Below are 24710 nucleotides of genomic sequence, written 5' to 3' on the forward strand. Positions count from 1 at the left end.
GATAAAGAAAAAGAGGTATAGCTGGGTCCTCAGATAATGCTATGTCCAATTGTCTGAGGAACTGACAGACTAATTTCCAGAGTAGTTGTACCATCTTGCAATCCCACCAACAGTGGAGGAGCATTCCTCTTTCTCCACATCCTTGCCAGCATCTACTAACACCTGAGTTTTTGATCTTAGCCATTTTGACTGGTGTGAGGTGGAATCTCAGGGTTTTTTTGATTCGCATTTCCCTGACAACTAAAGATGTTGAACGTTTCTTTAGGTGCTTCTCGGCCATTCGAGTTTCCTCAGTTGAGAATTCTTTGTTTGGCTCTGTACCCCACTTTTTAATAGGGTTATTTGGTTGTCTGGAGTCTGGGCATATACCCAGAAGATGCTCCAACATATAACAAGGACATATGCTCCACTATGTTCATAGCAGCCTTATTTATAATAGCCAGAAGCTGGAAAGAACCCAGATGTCCTTCAACAGAGGAATGAATACAGAAAATGTGGTACATTTACATAATGGAGTATAACTCAGCTATTAAAACAATGAATTTGAGAAATTTTTAGGTAAACGGATGGAACTAGAAAATATCATCCTGAGTAAGGTAACTCAATCACAAAAGAACACACAGGGTATTTACTCACTGATAATTGGATATTAGCCCAGAAGCTTGAAATACCCAAGATTCAACTAACACACCACATGAAGCTCATGAAGAAGGAAGACCAAGTATGGGTGCTTCGGTCCTTCTCAGCAGGAGTAACAAAATACTCAAGGGAGCAAATATGGAGACAAAGTGTGGGACAGAAACTGAAGGAGGGGCTGTCTGAAAACAGCCCCACCTTGGGATCCATCCCATGTACAGTCACCAAAGGTAGACGCTGATGTGGATGTCAGGAAGTACATGTTGACAGGAGCCTGATATAGCTGTCTTCTTAGAGGTCTACAAAAGTCTGACATGTTCAGAGGCCGATGCTCACAGCTAACCATTGAACTGATCAAGGGGTTTTCAATGGAGGAGTTAGAGAGAATACTTAAGGAGCTGAAAGGGTTTGTGGCCCCATGAGTAGAGCAACAATACCAACCAACCAGAGCTCCCAGAGTCTAAATCACCAGCCTGGGAGCACATAGTGAGGGACCCATGGCTCCAGCTGTATATATAGGGGAGGATGGCCTTGTCAGGCATAGGTGGGAGAGGAGATTCTTGGTCCCATGAAGGCTGGATGTCGAGTGTGGAGGAATTCGACAGTGGGGAGATGGGAGTGTGGGTGTAGGTGGGGGCACATTCTCATGGAAGCAGGAGGAGGGGGGATGGGATAGGAGGTTCCTGGGTGGGAAGGAAGAAATGGGGGAAGGGGATATCACATCTGAAATGTAAATAAAATATCCAATAAAAAATAAAAAATAAAAGAAAAAGAAGAAGAAGAGGAAGAGGAAAAGAAGGAGGTAGGTAGAGTGTCTAGAACGAGCCGGGAAGAAGGCTGAGAGTGGAAACATCCTAAATTCATTGTATTCATGTATGAAACACCAAAAGATAAATAACATGTTTTATAGAATGTTGGGGGAAGCCAATGAGCAGTTTAGTCTCTGACTCTCAAAAGCAAGGCTGTCATGTGGTTCATCTGGACTTTTCATTCCTCAAGGTAGGAGGAACTCTAAAGACATAGCCCTGAGATTTCCACCTCCTTGCTGAATGAAATAAATACCTAGGCATGGTAGTAGAGATGCCTGGAAGACAGCACCTGCTCTTAAGATTCAGGAGTGTTTTGACAGGATCTATATAACTACCCAAAATGTCTTCCAAGCTACAGAGGAAGAGAGAAGAGCTGTGGCGAAAGAGCTGGAGATGAAGGGGAAGAGAAAAGATATGAATCAGGGTGTAGGAGAGCCTCCACAGTGGCTTATAGGTCAACGGGGCAAGGAACACAATGGCTGCCTCCAGGATCTTAGAGCAACTCCTGCTCAGCTGCCAGTGTGGAAATTGAGTAGTTAGTCTGAAGCTGCCTGGAACTGGCTTTGGTCTAAAAACAAGACCTTCCCAGAGTTTCTCAGAAAGAGTCATGGTGGACACCATAATATCAAACATGATCACTTTCAAGCAGAGAAATAAAGCAAGCCTCTTGTACTTCTGGGGCACAGAACTCTGTGGCCATCTAACTGTACATTCTGTGAGTCTCATCTGCAGTCATATGTCATGACAGATCCTCAAAGCCTGAGACTCACTATGCAATGTTACATAAATGCTCATTTTAACATTTCTGTGCAAGGACTTAATGGATATTAGATGAGCATTGTGTTTCTTCTCATGGGAACATTTTAGAACCTCTGAGCAACAAGATGGGAGGCAGTCATTAGGACTTTTAGTTGCCTCTTGCTGCAGCAATTCAATCTGAGCAAGAATCTCACCAACTCTAGGTAATACCTGAGGGTAGCTCCTCCCAATTTACTGCCACCAGATGGCTGGCACTCAGTGTGAGTGTGGGATAATGGGACCTCAGGGGGCACCATCTCATTTCATTGCAGTGGGCCACGGAAAGAGTTATGCTTTGCAAATCCAAGGATTATAACAGCTGTGTCAAAAGTTCAGATACAAAAACACTTTGAGAATCCACAAAGCATCACTGTAAGCAGGTCAAAAGATGGTTTTGAGGAGCTGAGTTCCATGGTTAAGCCAAAGCAACACAGAACAAGTGCTACCATCTAAGGGGTTTCAGTTCTTTCATCAGCCTTGGTTTTGAGCAAATACAAATATAAATGACTATTTTATTTAAAATTATATATTTAACCAATCTAGTGTCTTCACTAAAAAAAAAAAAAAACCCAAGAAAACAAAAGAAGAGGTGTTTTGTTCTTGAGACACAGCCTAGGGCATGTCTCCCTGTCACATCCTTGCTGTTCTTTGTAGATAATTACAATTTTTAGAAGCTGGGAACAAACCACACCAAGACATCAATGTGGTGTAGCAATAACCTAGAAAATAGAAGCCAGAAACTCAGGATTTTCTTAATCCAATTGCCCTGATGACAAATCCTTTTATGAGTACTAAAATAGAGAAAAGTTTTAGAGATCTGTTGACCAGTAAAGAACATAGCCATCAGAAAGCACAGTAGGTGATTTTTTTTGTTGTTGTTTAAAATGTAGACTGCCAGAAGATTCTTATGTGCTGTACAAATGCACAGGCTGTGGCTGCTTCATCGAGGCACTGAATGACTTCCCTTAATCTGATAATTTGATAAAATCCCGAGAAACATACTGTGCCACTTTAACTTTAATCAGAAGCACTCAACGTGGAATATTTTTTTATAGAATCTGAACAAAACCCAAACACAGAGCATTCGGTTATTCCAAGTTCAAAGAAATTACAAATGGCTACACCCTTCAGAGCAACAGTTCCCTGTCTTTTGGTGCACACAGACACATCCGACAGGTGGTATGGTCATAGCTCAGACTCTTTATCAACCCTGGGTACTTTTTACAGGGTGAGACACAGCTCACTGCAGTTCCATGAAGTTACAAGCAAGGAAGATGTACTGACACTGTCCATTTGATCTGAATTTTGGAAGTGGGTTAGGAAACATTATCTACCTCTACAGTTGCGCTGGCCAATGCAACAGTATGGATGTTTGTGTTACCCCTTATTCTGTCCCAAATTCTTATGCTGAAACTAACCTCCAAGGTGAGGGTATTCAGAGGTGAGGCTTCTGGGAGGATATTAGGTGGACAGTGGAACCCTCATCAATAGGATCAATGGTCTTATAAAGGAGGCCCGGGGAACATGTTTGCCCTTTCTCCTAAGTGAAGACACAGCAAGAAGGCATCATGTTCGATGCAGAAAGCAACCATCTTGAGACAGTGAACATGTTGGCCCCTCCATCTTCCCAGCCTCCGGGACAGAGGGACAAATTTCTGTTATCTTTGAACTACACAAGTGAAAGCATTTCATCATCGCAGCCTGCACAAGGACAATCAGCCCTTTCTGCTATTCTCTTTAGTTGTAAAATTTGCCATGGAAACCATGGACTAAGTTAGTGACCAATAGAAAAGAAATAATATGAGGAATACATAGGCCTTCCAATGTGTGTCTGTGGCTACCAGGTTGAAGAAATACCATAGAGGAGGAGATGGGAGGGAGGAAGCAATCTGAGAGGGGGGAGAAGGACAGAGGATGGGAGGGGAGGAGGGTTCATTTGAGGAGACACGGGGTTAAACCTGGAGGTGTTAACCAGAGACTGACTGATACGGGAGTTTCCCTAAGTGCTACTCTGTCCCATGCATACCTGTCGGTTGCATAGGCTTCTAGTTCTTGACTCTTTCCCACAAAAGCTCATCCAATTATCACCATCAGCTGCAGCTCCACAGCTAGCCACTAGTCATCCTCCACGGCCACTGCGTTATCCACCCACCACCTGCTATCTCCCGTACAGTCTCTCTGCTTTCCCCCCTTCCTTGCTTCCCATGGAAGCTCCATGGAACCACTGCTGTGATTCTTGGAAAGCATACATTGAAATACAGTCCTCTCCAAGATCTTTCGTTTTGTTCTTGATCAAACTCAAAGTCCTTAGCATGGTAAATGACAGGAAGATGTCCTTTACTCTCCAACCAGGTTGAAGCCAATTGTTCTGTGTTCCTTCAGGGTCCCCTTTTACATTTGGTCCCACTTACTGCTTATGTGTGTGCGTGTGTGCATGCTTGTGCGCCCTTCATGTCAGTAATGTTAGCAGGGTCTAGCATAGTACTTAGCACAGTGCATGCTCTTTATACACATTTGCTGAATTAAGAATACATCCCATTTATCCCCATTCAAACCCTAGACAAAGTAAACCATTTATCCCCAATTTATAAGATGGGGTTGACTGATAAACTACGTGAATAATTCATCTACCTACCAGTCAAACAGTTTTAACTTGTCAAGTGATGCCATAAATGCAAGAATTTCCTTAGATGCTTATAAAATACTCAGAAGATTTGGATCTCATACCAGTGTGGTAAGATGTTATATGTCATCATATAAAGTAAGTGATAATTTAGAAGGGAATATAAAAACCACATAGATAGTCTTTCCAAGCCCCTGCTTACATGAATTCCTTTGAGCCTAGGGGGTAGAGCTGTGATATGTACATGACTGGCTCATCCTTTACAAGTGGAGAAAGATGTGGATACGGCAGTGATCCAAGATCACACAGCAAGTGACTTTCCAGTCACATCTAGATTGGAATATCTTTTCAATACCTGATGTGTAGATTTCTGAAGCTATCTCATATCAACATCAAAAACAGGACATCTGACTGGAGCTCTCCCTATAACTTCTAGAGTATAGTCCAGGAGAAGCAAGTAGGGTCAATGCTCTCCTAGGTCCCACCTACCCCCAACCAGCCTCGTTATCCTCCGTCTTGACGCCCTTGCTCATCTCTCTGTTCCATCTTTCAACTATGCACATAGCTACATTTACATAGAACAGAAAACATGGTACCCCTAATTTGTAAACCATGCTTCCATGGTTCCAGGTAGTCTATAAAATAAAAGGACCTTTTCCCAAATGTCTCTCTTTGAACTCTCAACATTGGTATTAGAGACTTTTCCTCTTTTAGGTCCCTCCCCATTGATCATATCCTAGATAGCCATTCTTTGCCGATTGTAAAGTGTGAAAAGTTGACTCTTCTCTGCTTTTTAGCCCTTCTATGCTCTGTGTACCCAGAAACACCACCTGGGAGTCTTTCTAGTCAATGTTAGGGCGATCTATGCCCCCAAACCCAGGGAATTTCAGCAATGCTACAAAGGCCTTAATCACGGCACTATGTACACTCACTATTCACAAGACTCAAACTTCTTTGATTCTTTCAGACCACAAATATCATGCTTAATTGATCTTTATTTTAATGGTACCTAGCAATGTCCTTGACATAGCTTAGAAATTCATTTCACATATATGTGGAACGAGAGACATAAGTTAGCTAAGCTATATTGATTAAGCATTTATCTGGTGTCAGTGTTGACACCATGGTCAAGGCACCATGAGAAGAGCTTTCTATTTTAGACTCTGGGAACTCAGGTTGGCATCTGGTGTGTGGAGCTTTGATGTTAGGATTTCCAGGACTAGTCACTTAAGCTTTCAAGCTTAATTTTTATTTTAATTGGAAAGAAATGTAGATTTTGTTCCTAAAGCACTACAGTGGTACTATTTACTGGTTTTCAATCTGTATCGGTAAGGTACAACGGTCTCCTTCAAGTTAGGTAGATGACTGAACAAAGAACCAAGAGTTATACAAATGAGTTGAGAGGACAGTGATGGTTGTGTTACAGAAAAGCATTCTGTGGCTCCAGAGAACTAACTGAGACAGTAGACCTTTCAGTGGATATACCACAAACACTCACACTGGAAAACAGGCAAGCATACGACAATAACCAAGATACAGCTCTCATGGGCAAACATGAGGTCATGCAGCTCTCTCTCTCTCTCTCTCTCTCTCTCTCTCTCTCTCTCTCTCTCTCTTACTGGGGAGATATTCTGAGTGAGCAGGAAATGGGAGCAGAGGAATTACTAGGCATGTAGCCCAGCAGGTATTAAAGGCACATCTAGGGATTTGGTCACTTTGTCATTGCTGAGTTAGGCATTTGCTAGGTGAATTAGGGACAATGAATTGGTGACCAGTCATGATCCTCAGCTACGTGGGAACGCTGCTTGTCATGTGGCTGGGTTTCACTGGGCCCATAGGCATCAAAGGCAGGGAAGCTTTCAAAGGAGTCAGGGAAACCTCAATTTGCCATGGGAGGCCTATGAATAGGAGCCATTTAAGTTGAGATGTGAAGAGGCAAGAAGATCAGAGAGTAGACCAAGAACTAGTGTTCAGGGTCAGAGCAGGCAGCTGTTATTGCAAACTCGACAATTCAGGGGCAGAGGACTTCTGTGAGGCTGGACACCAGATGGTTCAACCATTTTTCCCCCTCATTGATAAACAGTACTTTCTTCTAAGAATTCATGGACATTGATATGACGCCATGGTAAGACTCATACTCAGGCCAGGAAAATTGGATCTCAGGGAGTCCCTGTGTCCCTTGACCTGATGGAGTCTCCTGAATGAGTCTTCGAAGCTCAGTGAGTTTCTGAGGAAAGAGAAAGGGGCTTGTAGGTGCTCACACAGGCTGTGTCTAAAGGTCTCCGTCTGAAGCTGCAGAGCTTCCCCACTGAGTGCTTGCTAGGGAATGAGAGCGTGATCTGTCTCAATGATCTGTCCTCTAGCGGGAAGTAGCCTGGAAAAATCCTAATAACCTATATCCTTTCCTTCTTAAACCTATTGCTTTTGGGCTGGACGAGACTTTCAGCACTCCACCTAACTGGGGGAATGCTGTCCTATTCATCTGTTTCATCTACTCAGGAGAGACAGGGGTCAAGGATAAATGGCATCTAACCATGTTTGCCAGACCAGGAGATAGTGTTGCTCAGAGTGGAAAAGAAATAAAATTCCTTTCTGTTCCAGAAAGCAGCTTAGCGGTGCTGTTTTTCCACACACCAGGGAGAAAGTCTGACCTTCAGGTATTACCAGACTCTGAGCCAATATTCCATATCCACGGGTATTCACCCACTGTGACAGGCCACAAGCCCTGCCTCCTGGCAGACTCAAAAAGGACACTGTACTTTTTACTATTACTTGAAATAATTACCTTTTTTTTTATAAGCTCCATTTGCTCCAACAACCTGAAACACCCTTGTGCAAAACAGAGCCTTAAGAGCAATCAGGACAACTTCTGCTGGTGACACTTCCATCTGACAGGACCTTCTCCTGTTTTAATTAAATTAGCTTGCAATTAGTGACTACACTGTTGTTCCAAAAAAAGGTCAGGTAAAAAACGGAACCCCGGGAAGAACAATGGTCAGGACATGAAAGCCCGCATAGAATGTTCACGAAGCATCATGTGGCATGATGAATTGGCTGGCCTCCCCTGGGTGTAGCCATTCTCACATCAACTCTTTGTGCCAGCGTAGCTTCTTTCTGGTCATAAGTTACCTTAAGAGAGGTGTAATTAATTGTAGGAATCTATTAGCTCCAGTCAGTGCCTCCACCACAGCATGTCTTTCGTGCTGGTACAGAGCTTGTTAATGGGGAATAATGATGCATCTGCACCTCCGGGGGACAATAATGAAGGACACGGGTTAATCGGAAGTCCCAGCATGTCTGTCCCATTCTGTAGCAGTCCAAGAGACTTAGAGATATATTCCTGACACAGAGAGAAAAGTAAAGAGTTCCAACAATACAAAGACGAAGGTATCAAGGTATTACCGTACCTGTAAGTATTGTTACTTTATTTTTCTTAACTTTCAGACCAGATTTAAGGAATGTGCACAGACCCACAGCCAAACATTAGGCAGAACTCAGGGAGCCCTGCAGAAGAGGGAGAGGAAGGACTGTAGTGCCAGAGAGGTGGAGGGCCCCATGAGAACATGGCCCAGAGAATCAACTAAGGGCTTGCAGGTGCTCACAGGGACTGAAGTGACAACCAGCCTGATTCCTTCTCCCTAGCTAAACATGGAACTAATCTCAGTATGTAGGAAACATGACCCTAAGAAGCACATACTTACAACCAATTTTTTTAAAAACAGAAAAGAAATTTAAAAATTTAATTACTGAGTGTAATATGGAAAGAATGGCATGGTGGGATATTTTACGTCAATCATTTATATTTAAGGTGCAATCATAATCATGATACACTCACCTTTTCTGGCTAAGGGAAACAACATATGCTTGGGAGGAAGTGGTCCTCATTACCGGTTCAGGAAATATGAATGCTGGAAAGAACTTTGGATAATTAGAGTAAGTAAGTCCCTTCCATAAAAGTATGGACACCTGAGCCAGAGAACTATATACAGACTGACCATGTAAAAACCCATGGTTGTTAGCATGTGTCTATAATCACAACTATGGGGAGATGGCGACATGAAGATCCGTGGGACTTGCTGCTCAGCCAGGCTTCACAGTTCGTCTGGTAGACCTTGTTTTAATAAATAAGGTGGCAAGAAACTAAGGAAGACACTCACCATTGCCTTGTAGCTTAAATATGCATACAGATATGCAGGAACACACACACACACACACACACACACACACACACACACACACACACACACACGGCTTGGGATATGTTAATTAGAGAAAATAACCCATCTATCTACCTCAGGCTAGACAGGCAAGGCTGCCTGGGGCTAATCCTGTGCATCCCATTCATTTGCTCACCAGCATTACCAGAGCACACCCTCTGTGGCCTGGCACATGAAGGAGACCCAGGCTTTCAGCTGATATCACTCACTTCTCCTCTGTGAATTTCACGAGGTAACTTCCTGATTGTGCATTGCAACTTCGTGCAGTTAGTCTACAGAGAACGGGCATGCTGGTGTGGGCTCCAAGAGAGAGCCCTGCTAGATGACAGAAGAAGAAGCAGTGTCACTGACTGATGGGACCTCTCTGCTGTGCCCTGAAATCCATCACTTCACACTAGGGTTTCATCTCCCATGTATGCTGGAGCCAGTGACTGACAGACCTGCGGCATTCATAAGGCAAGCCCATCTCCGGAAGACTCGGCTCCTGTAAAGGATGACTGGGCTGAGGAACTCTCCAGTGGCTTGATGCCTTCTGCCAGGCTAAGACATTCCAGTGTCCACCTCTGCCTCATTGCTTCCTCTCCCTTCCCAGTCCTCCTCCTTCTTCTCTTTTCTACTCATTATAAGGGAAACCTGAACTTTGCTTTGATGGCTCTCCTGGTTTCTCTGTACATACTTCCTCAGAGGTGTGGAATTTCTAGGATGCGGCTGTATTTAAAGGCGAGGCCTTTAAGATGAGGCAGTCTTGCTACAATAAAATCTTTGATCTTAGCCTGGTCTGATGGATTCCCTTAAAGGAAAAGAAAATTTGGGTACAGATGCCCCAAGAGAAGACTACATGAAGATCCATGGAAGATAGACAGCTGCTAGTTCAGGAGAGGGCCCTTAGAGGAACAAGGGCAGTCATTTTGATATCTGACTTCAAGCCACACAGTTGTGAGGACAGAGACCCAGTGACTTAAGTCACACAGCCTATGATACTTTGGTATAGCAACTGAGCAAGTATAAATGACTTTCTATCTTGTGCTACCAATGTGTGTGATAGCAAGGCAGCAACCACTTAGTCGATGAGCTCTCAGGCTCCTCAGTTGTTCACTGCTGACCTCCGTGGCCTCATCCTGTATAATCTTTGCTGCTGATTCACGACTCAGTTCGACCATGTCCCACACACATCAGACCCTCTGGTCAGTGAGCAGCAGCCAGGGAAGGAGGTACTGCTGCCTGAGGTCCAGATGTGAAAAGAGGGTGGGGGAGACAACTGTGCAGCATCTGCTTACCACTCAGAGAAAAATGCCATTTCTATTCCCAGCATCCACGTAAAGCGTACTTTATGCAGTTGGCACATGCCCACATCCTGGTGCAGATGGGTAAGCCAGCCCAGAGTTTAACATCCAACACCTTCAAAATAGGAAGGTTCAGTCCTAAGGGCCATCTGCGTAGTTCTGGAAGATTCTTTTAATGGTGCTAGGGGAGACGATTCATCAAGAGCAGCTATGAACCCTGCATTTCAGTAACAACTAGCCTGGCAGGCTATGACCCGCGGTGGTATAATTATGAGAGTAGACAATTATTTTCTGATTGGATGTAAGGACCACCTCAGAAGACAGAACCACTGGAATTAACTGGCTCCCCCAAAACTGTGTCATAGGACTAGAAGTACTATTATCCAGTTAAATGGACACATAATCATAAACCATACTGTTGGTTCTTATCTTCATACCGACAAAAGAGTGCATTTCTCAGCTATCATCTCGGAAGATTCTTTTTATAGTAGATGGCAATTAATATGGAGTCGCACAACTGGTCAGTGTGCAGAGCATATGGAACTACGGAGCACTCCATTCTAATTAGGACATCTGAATCCCATGTCTTCCCTCCAAGGTGCATAGATCATCACAGAAGAGGGGGGAGAAGGACTGTATGAGCCAAAGGGAGTAAAGGTCTGTAGCAAGAGCAATGTTTGACAGAAGTGATAGTACAGTTGCACACGTGAACTCTTGCAGCTTGAGCTGCATGCACGACACTGCCATGAGATCTAGCCAGGCAAAAGCTAAGCATAGATGGGGAAGGACTCATGAGAGCCTACTCATATCTCAGGAGTTACTGACATTTATTACTGTGGGAAGAGGCCACTGGGATGTGGGCCTTGAGCTGCTCTCCATATTCTAGTACATGGTCCTAACCAATACACATATAGGCAGCACTGAATGAGTTATAATAGAAAGTACATAAAGTTGGGAGGTACATGTAGTAAGGAAGACAAGAGAGAGATTGGAGGGAAAAGAATGGGGGAGTAGATTTGATCCAAGCACATTATATGCATGTATGGATATGAAGTAAGATACTAAAAAAAGCATTCATCTGAGTAGGTGGATAATACTGGCATGATACTAACATAAAAAAGTAAAAATTTTTTCTTCTTCTTACCTGTGGCTAATGCGAGAGTAAACCAGATAAAAAATAATGTCCTTAGAGCCTCTGTCCTCAGTGTGATTATCATCAGCGTTACTTTGTGATGGGATTTCTCAAGGTCACATTAGAATTAGTGGCACCGTGGGGCCAGGCGCTCATCCATTATATGGGTTAAAATGACTAATTGAGGGTGTGAGTTTAATTACACTCATAAGCACAGGCACAGTGGAACTCCTTTGACAGGCTTAATAACATTCTGTGTACACAAAGATAGATGAGAAAAATTGGGGTTGCATATTGTTGTCCTTCAGGACAAGACGCTGAAGTGGGAAGAGAATAATAAAAATAAATAAATGACCTGGTGGCACGGGCAAAGGAGCAGCGGTGGAAGTTAACAGAGCCAGCCTCGTGCACACATTCCCACTGCTGATAAAGTCCTAAGCTCCCATGACGAAATGTAGCACAGCCACAGAGTAACGTGAACGAGCTGTCGTACTGAGCCAGTCGCTGGATGAAAAGGGAGAAAAGGAGGCGGCTTATCAAGGCTTCACCTAGAGCTCACTCTCAAGTGATGATTATGGCCACGCCAAGGATCTTTAGAGTATTGATTTGCGATGTTTTAAAATGGGAAACACAGTCATCTCTTCGAGAAAATTCAGGAAGCATCTGTTCTGCCAGCAGCTGCTGGGGTGAACTGTGAGATGATGTATGTGCCATGTCACGTTCCCTGTACGGGAAGGAACCTAGAATGACTTCTAGCTGCACACAGTCTCCTATAAATCCAAGCTGAGCTCTGAAGCTGAGTCAGTGTTGGAAAAGAAAGTGAAAGAAAAAAAAAAAAAAAAAGGCTCCTGGGCAGGAGCAGGCACACAGGAAACGTCTTCCTTTATGCACACCCAGTTAAGGGCCAAACCTTAGTCTGAGACAATCACATCTGGACATGCAGACCTCAGCTGTGCACAGGTAATCTCTTTCTTCCCTAACTGAGCTATAGAGGCAACTGGGTTTAAACACAGAAAGAATCAAACCCCACTCTGGACCTTCTGCTTCAGTTTGTGAAGACTGTTTGGGAGCAATGGTTTTCTCATGTTCCTCCCTGTCCTGGGTCCTAAGGTGTCCCCTGGCTTGGACAGTCCCTCTGGAAATATGAGAAAAAGTTGTTTTCTGGGTCTGCCAGAGCAGAGTCTCAGAAAACTCATGGCCAAGAACAATAGAAATGTATCCTCTCAGGATTCTAGAGATCAGATTCCAAAAGCCAGGTGCCAGCAGGCCAGGCCCATGCTCACACTGTAGGCTCTAAGGAAGAACATCTTTTCTATGGTGGTTTTTAAGTGCCTTCATGGTTCCTTAGCATGTAGCTGCCTCGTTGTCTGCCTGTTTTCCAAGGCCTCTTTGTCTGTGCATCTATGTGCTCTCTCCTTAAAAGGACACACTTGGCACTTTTGGTCATGCTAAGTTAACCAATCAGGTCTCCAAATATGTTATGTCCAAGAAGGGTCACCTTCCAAGGTTACAGACAGATAGGATTTTGGAGGCATGTTTATGTCAGCCACTACACTGACTTCGGCCAGCAAGCCCTTGCCCACAGACAGAGGAGATCTGGTCTCTTTGCAGCCTGCTAATATGTGTTTTCAGTTGAAGCTGATCATTATAATGGCCAAAGGCTAAGAGACACATTTGATTACACAGTGCTCAGCAAAACGGTCATCAGTAAAACTCCAAATGTATTCCCAGGTCTGACTTGGTCTGCATGAAGTCATTTTTTTTGGAGGAGTTCTTAATCATGAAAGGAAGAAGAAAAAAAATAATCCCACTCAGATTTATGCCCCAAGCCTTCCTAATAATTGCTAACATTTATTTTAGGCAATATGTTAAAGTGGTTTTTGTTTTATCTTGAACAGGATTTAAAAAATGGTTTTATATAAATATAAAGTTTGGACATAGCAGAAGTGGAACAAAATATGGAATTATAAAATAGAAAGAAATAAGCAAGAATGTGTGTGACTATTCGGGGTCAGGGAAGAAGGCATGGTGGAGGCAGTGCATGGAGTTAGACCTTGCCCTGCCCTGCGTCTTGTTGGCTCATGGTTCTAAGGCCTGTCCTCTAGCTACCAGCATTGTTTTTTCTATTAACTCGCTCCTTCAACAAAATTTACAAACTCTCCCTACCCCCATTTCTATCTTATTTTATCAGTGATAAATAGGTATTTTGAAAACAAAAATATGAATCTGCTTGAAAAAAACTCACATTTCCTACACAAAATAAATTCTAAATAGAAAGGATTAAGGGAGTGGCATCTTCTCTATAAATATCCTCTGTGATGCTGTGTCCACAGGAGATGACTCTGTTCTCTTAAGGATGGCAGAGGCCGGTGGTTCTTCCCTGGAAATTACATTGTGAATATGGCTTCTGAGAGCCAGGATGGAGAGAGGTGGCCTCTATGGATACACTGTACCATTTACCACTGAGACACACAAGAGCCTGAACTGTCAGTTAAGGACAGGAGTTGTCTGAGACAAGACAGTTTCCAGATTTGCACTCCTTAAAAATAAATTTATTTGCTTAATTTTTTTCTGTTGAGCTTTTGAACAGTGGGGCTTGGTATGGCCTACGTTCATAAACTCGCATTCATCTCTGAAAAGTAGAATCGTGAAGTAAAACACTAATTGGCTAAATCTTGGCTTTGCTTCTCTTCTCGAAGTCACAGACACAGGTCTGAGTTATGCTATGAACAGAAGTCAAGAGTGATAACGCAGAAGGGTCCCTCATATTTATTTTTATCTGCCAGTTGCTATACTAGGTTAGGAAATCTCATGACATGAAGCTAGGCTTTCCTTTTATACTTCATTTTATGTATTCCTAAACTGTAGAAACAAACTAAAGTATCAACTTATCTTAAACGAATCAGTCACAGAACAGAGGAGTCTGACATGACTAGGATATTCCTAAAAATATATCTCTATGTATTTGTCAAAAGCACCCCTGGTTCTAAATGAAGATTTAAGATGGGGCTCACTGGGTAACTGTCACAGATTCCTGCCTGTTCCACGCCTAGTTCTTCTCTGTCTTTCTGTATTTCTCCACAAGTAAATGATTCAGAGTTTTGAAGGCTCAGACACCACTGCCAGGTGATGCTTCCTTGTTGCTCTCTACTGAGGGCCTCAAGGTAGATCCATCACCATGGCAACAGAGATGGAAGGAATCACAGCAGCAGGGTGGATTCCAGAGGATCTGTCTCAGTTAAGAACCCAAGAGCTACAGCTGTTCCTCTTGAAGACAATGCCCCAAGAACCAGACACCTCCCATCAGGTCCCATGTCTAAAGGTGTCATCAACTCTCTATATCTCCATAGTGTGGACCAGACTTCTGGCCAATAGACTCTGGGGACACAGCTCACATCCAATCACAGCCAAGACCTCAGGACAGAGAGTTGAAAAGCAAGCAAAGAGGAGGAGAAGCAAACACCTGGCACTTAATCGAAAAAAGGATACTGTCCAGGTGAGTGCCATTTGGTAAGAGAAAGAGATTCAGGTTGGGCATGGTAGGGCACGATTTTGAGGTACTCAGGAGGCAGAGCCAAGGTCGTCACAAGCTAGTATGAGGCTAACCTGGATGACAGACTGAGGTGCTGTCTCAAAAACTCCAAAAGCAAAAGGGAAGGAAATTAGATGAACCAGCACACAGGACTCTGTGCCCTATTCATCCGTTGGCTGGTTGTTGCATATTTCTAGAGAGCTCTACTGCCAGAGGAACCTATGCCTCCTCTTGGTGTGGTCAAATGGAAACCAACAAACTTGTTGTTGTAGGTTAAAATCAAGTGTGACTCCATGACTTAACTAAATATGGATTTAGTGAGCTTATAAAAAGCAGGAGAATAAACTGCCCAGGGTTAGCGATGCAGCTTAGTCGTACTGTACCTGCATAGAACGTGTAAGGCCCTGGGTTTGACCTCAGTGCTAACAAAGAAAGCAAGACTCAGTTTGCCATTTATGGAGATCTGCATCCAAGACTCTCTCTGGATTCCAAAATACACATGCACTCAAATCCTAATACAAAATGGCACAGCAGCTTCCCCCTGAACTACCATTGCATTCATGTGACAGTAGGGTCAATTGGGTATGTGTCACCCCCTTCTTCTGGGTTGAGAATTATTGCATGGTATGAGCTGTAGAGGGGATCTCTGTGTCCCAGCTCTCTCTCTGGCATGCTGCTATCACTCACTTAGCAAAGGCTCATGGGAGCAAAGTGCTAAAAGGCAGAAGCAACACAGGAAGTGACTTCTTTAACGTGAATACAGAGTTAGCAGTTGCCAAGAAGACCGGGAGTGCAAACAAGCTCACAAAGGGAACCCTATAATGTCTATAAGGCATTAACACACCCAACTGGTCAGGTGCGTTGTCCCCACTCTCAGTGGACAGCAATTCTTTAAAACCCTTTGTCTATGGAGTCTTTGATAAATTATTTTACCTCTTTCCATGACTACTATATTCCTCTCCCAGTCTAAGAGACTACCAGTGTGGCATGATACACCATCGTATTTGAATGAGAATGGCATTAGCTACTGCTTTGTAAAGGACAAAAGTTTAATGAGCTAAAAAATAAGCTTCGTTACAACTTTGATTGGGCTTTGCATTATAAATCATATAACATACTCAGAATTGTGGGAAATCTCTAACTCTGGTTGCATCGTGGCTTTAGAAAGCCAGACTTGGCTATAACATATTCATCCGAAACCTTACAGCCTCCAGTCTTTTCTTCCTGTGTTGAGTACTCATTGCACAGTGGCAGCAGCAGTAAGGGATGCAGGCTCTGTGTGTGAAGAAGTATGGGATTTCACCCTGGTCTGATCTCATCTTACTCTGGGTCACATCTTAGACCTTAAATGCAGCCAGAGGCTTTATGAAATGGTCATATGACATATAATGGCACTTCTACTTTATCATCAAAGGTGCAGAACACACGCGGCGTCTGTGCCCTCATCTTTGAATCAAATGTCATGGAAATGCAACGATGCAGCTGTTAGTCAGTGTTTCCTCTGCAGAGCTGGTCAGGTCTTTGGTTACTCTGCAACTGAATCTGAGGCTCCTTCTTCCCCAGGCTTTTTTCTTTTTAATGTATGCCAGCAGGCTTTGCAAGCAGAAGATGTTAAAAAGGAGGAAAATTATTCTTAATAGATGCAGGTAACTGGGACAGATAACCAGGCACAGAAGGTCAGGAGTTTCTCCAGCGTCAGTACTAGAAGAGTTAGAGCACACATGTAGAGGGGGGCCTCTAAAGGATAAGAGAATTTAAGAAGTCATAAAAGGATGCTACAACAGGGAACTCTGGAGAAGAATAAATCTGGGTCATGGTAGAGACTAACCAAAGAAACTCATGCCAAAGGTCTATAATGTCATGTGGAGGAAAAGTGAAAGTGTCAGAGGACTCCTGTTCGGTTTCTGTGTATGTAAAGATATTTACAGGCTGGCTGTGAGCCTCGCTCTGCACACTAACACAAGATGTCTTCTCAGTGCCAGCACCGAGAGCACTGGTATGGATAGTCACAAGATGGCTATTATTAATTTTTCCTGAGGTGGTTTTGCTCCTTAGCAGAAACTGGATCTACATCTAGAAACCAAACGACTGTAGGAGAAAACTTCTGGTCAGTGACAGCACAGCTAAAAACCACTCTGAACATTTTGGTTTTGAAATACATTTGGTTAGGCATGTTCAACAAACCTTATTATTCCTAACCCATAATGAACCCACCTGCTAGATGGTTTTGACTTTAATACAAACCTTCCCTAGAAACACAGGTTGGCTTCAGAAGAATGTCTATCCTGCTTAGTCAGTCAAGGTGCAAAGACAATTCTAAGGAGACTCTATAGATTTCTGGGTGATGTTCTTTTTTAAAATGCACTAGAAAAAATTATACACTTGAAAACACCAAGTTAAAACAAGCCTTATTAGGGAGCTATTTCAGAGAAGGTTATGGACTTTTGTAGTCATACAAAGAAGCTTGTAGAGAGGGCCTTGAATAAAAGCAGTTCCTGGTGGTATTTTAAATTCCATCCTATACATTTGTTACAGACTCTCCCCAAGCAATTGCCGGCGGAGGAGGTGTTATTTTTACAAGTAAAATGTCTGCCAGGTTAACTTAGAAACCATTATTTTCAGTGAAGAGAGTGCTCGGTTTTTGGTTGAATGAACTTTTTTCCCTCCTAATTAAGACAAGCGGCCTAACTCAGCTAACACTCTGCAGGTCTAGAGCGGTGGGAAACGCCTCTACCCTCTTCAGAAGAGGTTGCAGGACTTTCTAGTTCCACGACAACATCTATCTCTGCAGAACAGTGATCCTTGGGAAACACAATGGAAGTTCGCAGGAAGGCAACTTCCTGTTGGCCCGGCTGAGCGGGAGGGGCTGACCTTAGGCACCTCGTGCGTTGCGCAGCACCTTTGATGAATGCGCTGGTATTTTTTCCGATCATCCTGAAGAGGTGAATTCTCCCAGCCCGAGTGAGGGTAATCACTGCATTGGTCAGCACTGCAGGGCATCTGGATGATTGGCATCTTGAGTGCATCACATGATGAAGAGGTTCCAAAGGCTCCTTGCAAGAGACACACAAGAAGGGACACTGAGTGGGTACCACTCTTCCTCACCTCAACGCAGATTTTCTCACTGAGATAGCACACTGGCAGGAATGAGTGCACAGTATAGGTTTGGGCCACTGAGATGGCTTGGTAGAATAAGGCTGCCTTGCTACTGAGGTTTATCACTGAGTTGAGTTACATTAGTAGAACACAGTTTCTCTGACATCTATAGATGTGTAGACACACACACACACACACACCACTAAAAAAAAAGATTGGCACTGGTCTTAGAGGTTCCCTTAATTTTAAAACACCTGTATTGAAACCATTAAGAGACATGCTCTGGAAATTGTCAAAGCCAGATGTTTGACATCAGAAGGTTCCAGAGGCAGGCAGCAAAAAAGGGTTTTAGGCCTTGGTGACCTAGGATTATGTTCAATAGCGATGGTGCTGGTGACCAGGGATAGCAAGCGATTTACAGGTCCAGAACTCCTGATTGAAACAAACACTTACTTATCTGGGCTGGCAAGAGTGCTTCAGTCCCATGGAACTCTGAATCTTTTTTTTTTAGTCTTAGTGTATGTACTGGTTGGTTTGTGTGTCACTTGACACAGCTGGAGTTATCACTGAAAAAAGGGGCTCCCTTGAGGAAATGCCTCCATGAGATCCAGCTGTAAGGCATTTTCTCAATTAGTGATCAAGGATGGGAGGGCCCATTATGGTTGATGCCATCCCTGGGCTGGTGGTCCTGGGTTCTGTAAGAAAGCAAGCTGAGCAAGCCAGGGGAAGCAAGCTAGTAACATCCCTCCAATGGCCTCTGCATCAGCTCCTGCTTCCTGACCTGCTTGAGTTCCAGTCCTGACTTCCTTTGGTGATGAACAGCAGTGTGGAAGTGTAAGCTGAATAAACCCTTTCCTCCCCAACTTGCTTCTTGGTCATGATGTTTTGTGCAGGAATAGAAACCCTGACTAAGACAGTGTACAAACATATAAATGAATAGACATAAACAGAACAGACTTGGTGAATAGAGCAGAGCTTCCCAGGGCGCACTTTATTTCTTCTTTCTAGCTTTCTTATAGTTTGTTTAGACAAAAGCTTTTTAGAAAATTACCTCATAGATAAAATGTTACACAAAAAGGAAGTTTATAAAGTATGTTGACAGTAAGTTGAAAGCAGTGTTTCATTCTACAAGCTTATATAAGTTCAAAGTGACAGTTTCACATGGCCTTGCTTTATCATAGTGCACACCTGTGGCTTCATCCTTGGACTTGTCCTAGAATTAATGTTTTTCCTTGATTACAAATTTGTCCCAAGCCTATTTCTCTTCTTAGTGTAATTGTGAAAGCACATTGTAGTCCGTATAATGCAGCCTTTACTTACTATTCTATGAGGAGGAGGCACATTTTATTCTTGATTGTAACTTTATTACATTTTTCTGGCAGAACAACTAAAACCATCCCCTAAAACTTTCTTTCTAAAATTATTTGAAATAAATCAGAAATTCTATAAAGTCATTAATTCATCTAAACAGCAGTAATTCATGAAAGCCCATCTTCATGTTGATTTGTAAGTAATTTGGCCACTAGGGTGGGCTAATGTCCAGGAGTCATTAGACTACATACTAGTGACAGGAAAGCAAGAAGCTATCCTGCGATGAAGTCTGTAAGGACCCTGCATTCTTAGAGCACAGACCATACAAAACTGTGGGCAATCTCCAGAAAACTTACTTGCATGCCTTTAGCATTTCCTAGATGGCTACTGACAGGAAATAGGATTTTTAAAAAGAAAACTCATTTTTCATTTTACCAGGATGAGAACCCAGCTTGAGGGATCTGACTGAACTGACGGACTCACTAGGCTTTTGCTCACCATTAACATGAGTGACACAAGCTTCTGCATTCTATCTGAGAGTGAATAGAAGGAATTATATTCATAACAGGCTGGCAGTTCTTCATTTTAACCAAGATCATCTCAGTCTGCGTATTTAGTCTATTTGCATCTGCTTCAAAATATGCAGCTGCTATTTGTTAGAAACCATGAGACTCCAGCATCAGATCCTCCGTCAAAGGCTCAGGGAGCAATTTAAGCATCATTGCCATGACAGTGTTGATAGCTTCACTCTGAATTCAATACTCCAAGAAGAACTGTAGAATGCTCTTCCTCGTGAACACTGATTATTCTGGAACCCTGTTCGTTGGAATGCAAGAGGCTACTGCCATCTGAAATTATAGTAGATGTAATTACCCCATGAGAGTCTCATTAAATTGGACCAATTAAGCTTCACCTGTAGGAGGAAGAGAAAACTGTTCCAACCCCCACTTGAGACCCTAGCCACTTCCTTCTTTCAAAGCTTCCCCTGTAGGATGAAGAGAAAGCTTTTCAGTCCCTCGCCTGGGACCCCAGCCAGGGATTGAGAGGTTCTAGATATATAGAGTTGAAGGCTGGTGGTGGGGAGGGATCCTAGCAATGCAGCATTTATGGGAATATCATCTATGATGGAGCGAGATGTTTTAAACTTACTCATGCTACCTTAAGTAACCACTCACCCACGGTTCCATAAATAAGACAAGTACATTCCTTGGTTTAGACAGCTGGATTTGGGTGGAAGCATTAACTCATGGAAAAATTAATTATTGGGAAAATTCCCTGCAGATCAACATGAAGATGAACTTTCCTGAGTTAATGCTGTTGAGTTAATGCTTTGGTCTTTCATGGTGCCCTATGTGGGGTCAGAAGGTGTTTTTTTTCATATCTTCATAAAACATTAATACAACACCAAGAAGGGGAGCAGCACTATGAAGTCACTGACTGTCTGATAACAATCCCATCAATAGGTATGAGAAGCCTCTTTTGAGATGATGGTTAGGGCTATCCAAGAGACTCCCGAAAACATTATAAGCTATTCCTGTCCCTCTTGGTTGCCCGTTAGAAATAGAAGGTAAGTGTTTATGGCTAAAGACACCACCCCCATTGAACATAGGATCCAGAGGACCTAAACTGGATCTGACCTGAAAGATTCCTCCCTGAGGACTAACGTTTTGGGTACCAGAAAGAGACATACAATCTTCCAAAGGAGAGAAGGATCCAACAGACCTATTTAGCTATGATACCACAGTCTCCAACATAGGACATTATCCTGAGGGTGCAGTAATGACACACTTAATGTTGTGGTAACCAACAACTCAAACTCCAACTCAAAAATAGAAATCATGGCTAGTAGTGAAATCTAGCATATCACATGAGGCTAGTGAAGTTACAGATTTCGGAGAAGAACTTACAACTGCCACTTAATCTAGCACAATCCTTCACTCCTTGTAAATATTTGTCCTTATACCCACAGATAAGTGTCATCTTCACCCTCATCAAGGAAACTTCTTGCAACAGGTAGAAATAGCTACAGAACTCACAAGTGATCAAAATACAGAGTTGTGGAGCCCAGTCCTAACTGATACATCACAACTCCATCACCTGAGGCGTAGGTGTCATTGTAGAATGAAGTCTTACTATTATGCTGCATAAACAGTATGGCGCAATAGACATGCTGACATGGCAGGGGAAAGTGCACAAGGCCTCAATCCCCAACACAGAACTGCAGGTAGAGCAGGAGCAATATTCCTCCCCAGGGAAGAACACACCAATTGGTTATACAATACTGAATGATCATTCCGGAAAATGTATAGACAAGTATCACACAGTGCAGGTTGTATGTATGGGTTTAGGAATATATACGTGTAAACTCAACAGTTAAAAATAAAGAGGTCGTGATGTATTTGAAAGAGAGCAGAGTCAGCAGATTCATGGGAGAGGTTGGAGAAAAGAAAGAGAAGAGAAGAAATGATTATATTTTGATCTTAATAAAATAAAAAATAACTTTAAAAAAGAGAGCAAGAGAGAGTGGGAGACGGAGTGTAGCAGTAATTAATGTAGACAGAGCAAAAGTAAAATGATGTGCAGAAAGAATGTTTTGAGTTTTAAAATATGAATTATCTAAAACAAAGCTAATTCTAGACAAGGTCACAGATTCTGCTTTTATGTTATGCCATCATTTTAAAAATGCTTTAAAAATAATTGTCCTATTTTGGTTTAGTTCTGAAGAACAGATATAAAGGAACAGAAAGCTTCTGTGCTTATGCTGGGCTAACTACCAAACTTCAGACTATTTGTTTAAGGGGCTTGCGGTCTTTTAACGAGATGAAACATCACCTCAGCTGCCGTGCAAGGTGAGCAGAACATTCTTCCTGACATTTTGATTAATTCTTGCATTCCGTGTTCTACCAAACAAAGCCACTGATAACACAAATCCGACTGTTAATTAAACCAGGGACTATACAGTTGTATCTAGACTTCTTTACAGATAAACTTTCAACTGTCTGCAAAAGTAACATTTACTGAGAATTTCATTTAAGTAAGTGCAATTACCTGGCATATGGAAACCAGCACTTTCGTGCAGGGCAACGAGGACAGATTTGGTTTGCCTGTTTCTACAGAGGCAGTTGTACTTGAACCATCACCCCTGTCCCTTCACTCATCCTATCTCCACTTTTGTCCATATACAACTTGCCATCCTGCCCTATCCAGAAAAAAAGTTCACCCAACCTCCTTTGAGTGTATCAGTGATTCTCCATATGCTCTGAATATGAATTCCTATTCTCATTATACAAAGTGTCAATGGGAAACAGTAGGTGTAGAAAATATGTTTTGAGTGGGGCTGATTTATGACACTAGGAATATTAGCATATCATTTTTGAAAAATAAGAAAAACACTTTGATTCATCCATGATGGATTTTTATAACTAAATTCTGATTACTGAAATAATCAAACTGTGTACTAGCATTCATTTGTAGCATCACAATGCTACTTTATAGCAAAACAAGTGATCTTTCAGTAGTAAAAAGAATGTGAAAATCAATTATATTTATTTCAGTACTTGAGGGTACGTTTTCAGAGAGCCATGTTGAAGCATTTGTGTGCATTGTACGTGAAAAATGGTGAAAAATGATAATGGGTATTTTCATTACCAGCTCCTGATTGAAAATACTAACAGACAAATTGAAGCCTCTAAGTGAGTGCCTTAAAATATGGGTAACACGTTTTACGGCAAAAGATAACTAAATAGTAAAAATGTACATTTTTACATATAGGAATGTATAGGAGTCCAAAGCCACTCTGTAATAACAAATAATTTTTTCCATTTTACTGAGTAGAGAAGAATTGGGGGGGAAGAGGTGAAAATCAAGGAAAACCACAAGGGCTAATCTACTGTTTGCCAAGAAGTGAGAAGGTGAAAAAGATGTTTTCATTGGACTGTTCTGTCTCCCTCACTTTTCTTGTTAATTTATCAGTGGGTTCCAATTAGTTCATACTTGAGCATGGGACCATTTCTCAGTTTGTATACAGTCTACACTGATTGTATTGTGTATCACAGTCTAGTACACTTACTGCATCCCTTGGTCTGCAACTCCAAGCAGTCCACACCTAATTTCATGAGCCTCTGTGACCCACAGAGCACCTCCTGAAAAAAGAACCATGAGCCTACCAAGCACAAGCTATCACCTCTAGAGGAAGATTTGGAAAGTGGATACAACTATTCCATGTTTGGGTCAGTTATCTGAACACATGTAGAAACTTGAATATCAAACCAGGAGTTTCTGGAGACAGTTGGCACAATGGCTGATATACTGAGAGAGACCAAGACTGGGCAAGAGTTGGGTTCACAGCTGTCCTGCTAAAAACATACATCAGAGTCGGGGAAGGGAGAGAAAGAACACACTGGAATAAACGAGATTCAAGAGTTGTATGGAAAACTCAATAACCAGCTATCTGCTCTCTGAGTAAATAAGGATGGGATTTTGCTCACATCCTCCAATCCCTTTTCCCTCTTTCTTCAGTGATGGCTTAGGTCATGTCCACAGATTTTTATAGTCCCTACTAGGGGATCGAGCAGCCATGAAAACAAGAGAGAGAACTGGACTCCATGACTTCCTGTGTCCAGCAGAGCCGAATCGCACTCTGAGAGCCCACACCAGGTTCTAGTGTGTGGCATTGTGGCTTTTTCTGGATTTCCTGTGGGGTTGCTTGCTGTCCTGCAGTCTGCTGTCATGCAACAGGATCTACAGGCAGCCCACAGACAGGCGACTATGGTGAAGATGGAGGCCTTCATCGAGCAGTGACATTACTGCACCATTCTGTAAGCAGGTCCTTCAGCTATACTCAAGCCTATGGAGACTTGAGTCTTGCAAATGAGCACAGTCAGGGCTACTCAACATGGCTGTTCCTGGATCCCTGTGACCTGTAGACACTGTGTGAGATGCGTGTTTGCTGTTTCTAGCTCTTAAATTCTGGAGTATCATCTGTTACACTCCCTTTCTTCCAAACCCTTCTTTCTCTCTTTATCCCTTTTCTGTCCCTACCCTTTGTTGGATGGGCTCACCTCACATTGGATATCCACACATCCCCCGGTCACTCCTTAATTTACTAAGATGCATCTGTCTTCTCCTTCCTTCCCAGCCATGAGGATAGCAGGCAGTTGTCTGAGTGTTTGAAGGATGCAGAACACACTCAGCATTCAGCATCTATAACACACAGAATGTGCTATAACACCCAGGAGGCATTTGCCAGGTAGTTACTGCAAAGAAGCCTAGTG

General features: G+C 42.7%; 1 protein-coding gene across 1 annotated transcript in view; it reads right to left on the reverse strand.

Annotated features, from left to right (window-relative positions):
• Nucleotides 1-24710, reverse strand: part of Ctnnd2 (catenin delta 2) — an 804610-nt gene that overhangs the window by 144886 nt on the left and 635014 nt on the right. The window contains 3 exon segments of the mRNA XM_076916393.1: nt 7686-7695; nt 17911-17953; nt 17956-18083. Of these exon segments, the coding sequence (XP_076772508.1) occupies nt 7686-7695; nt 17911-17953; nt 17956-18083 (181 nt within the window).

Source organism: Arvicanthis niloticus, chromosome 19 (genome assembly GCF_011762505.2).
Source record: "Arvicanthis niloticus isolate mArvNil1 chromosome 19, mArvNil1.pat.X, whole genome shotgun sequence".
NCBI lineage: Eukaryota > Metazoa > Chordata > Mammalia > Rodentia > Muridae > Arvicanthis > Arvicanthis niloticus.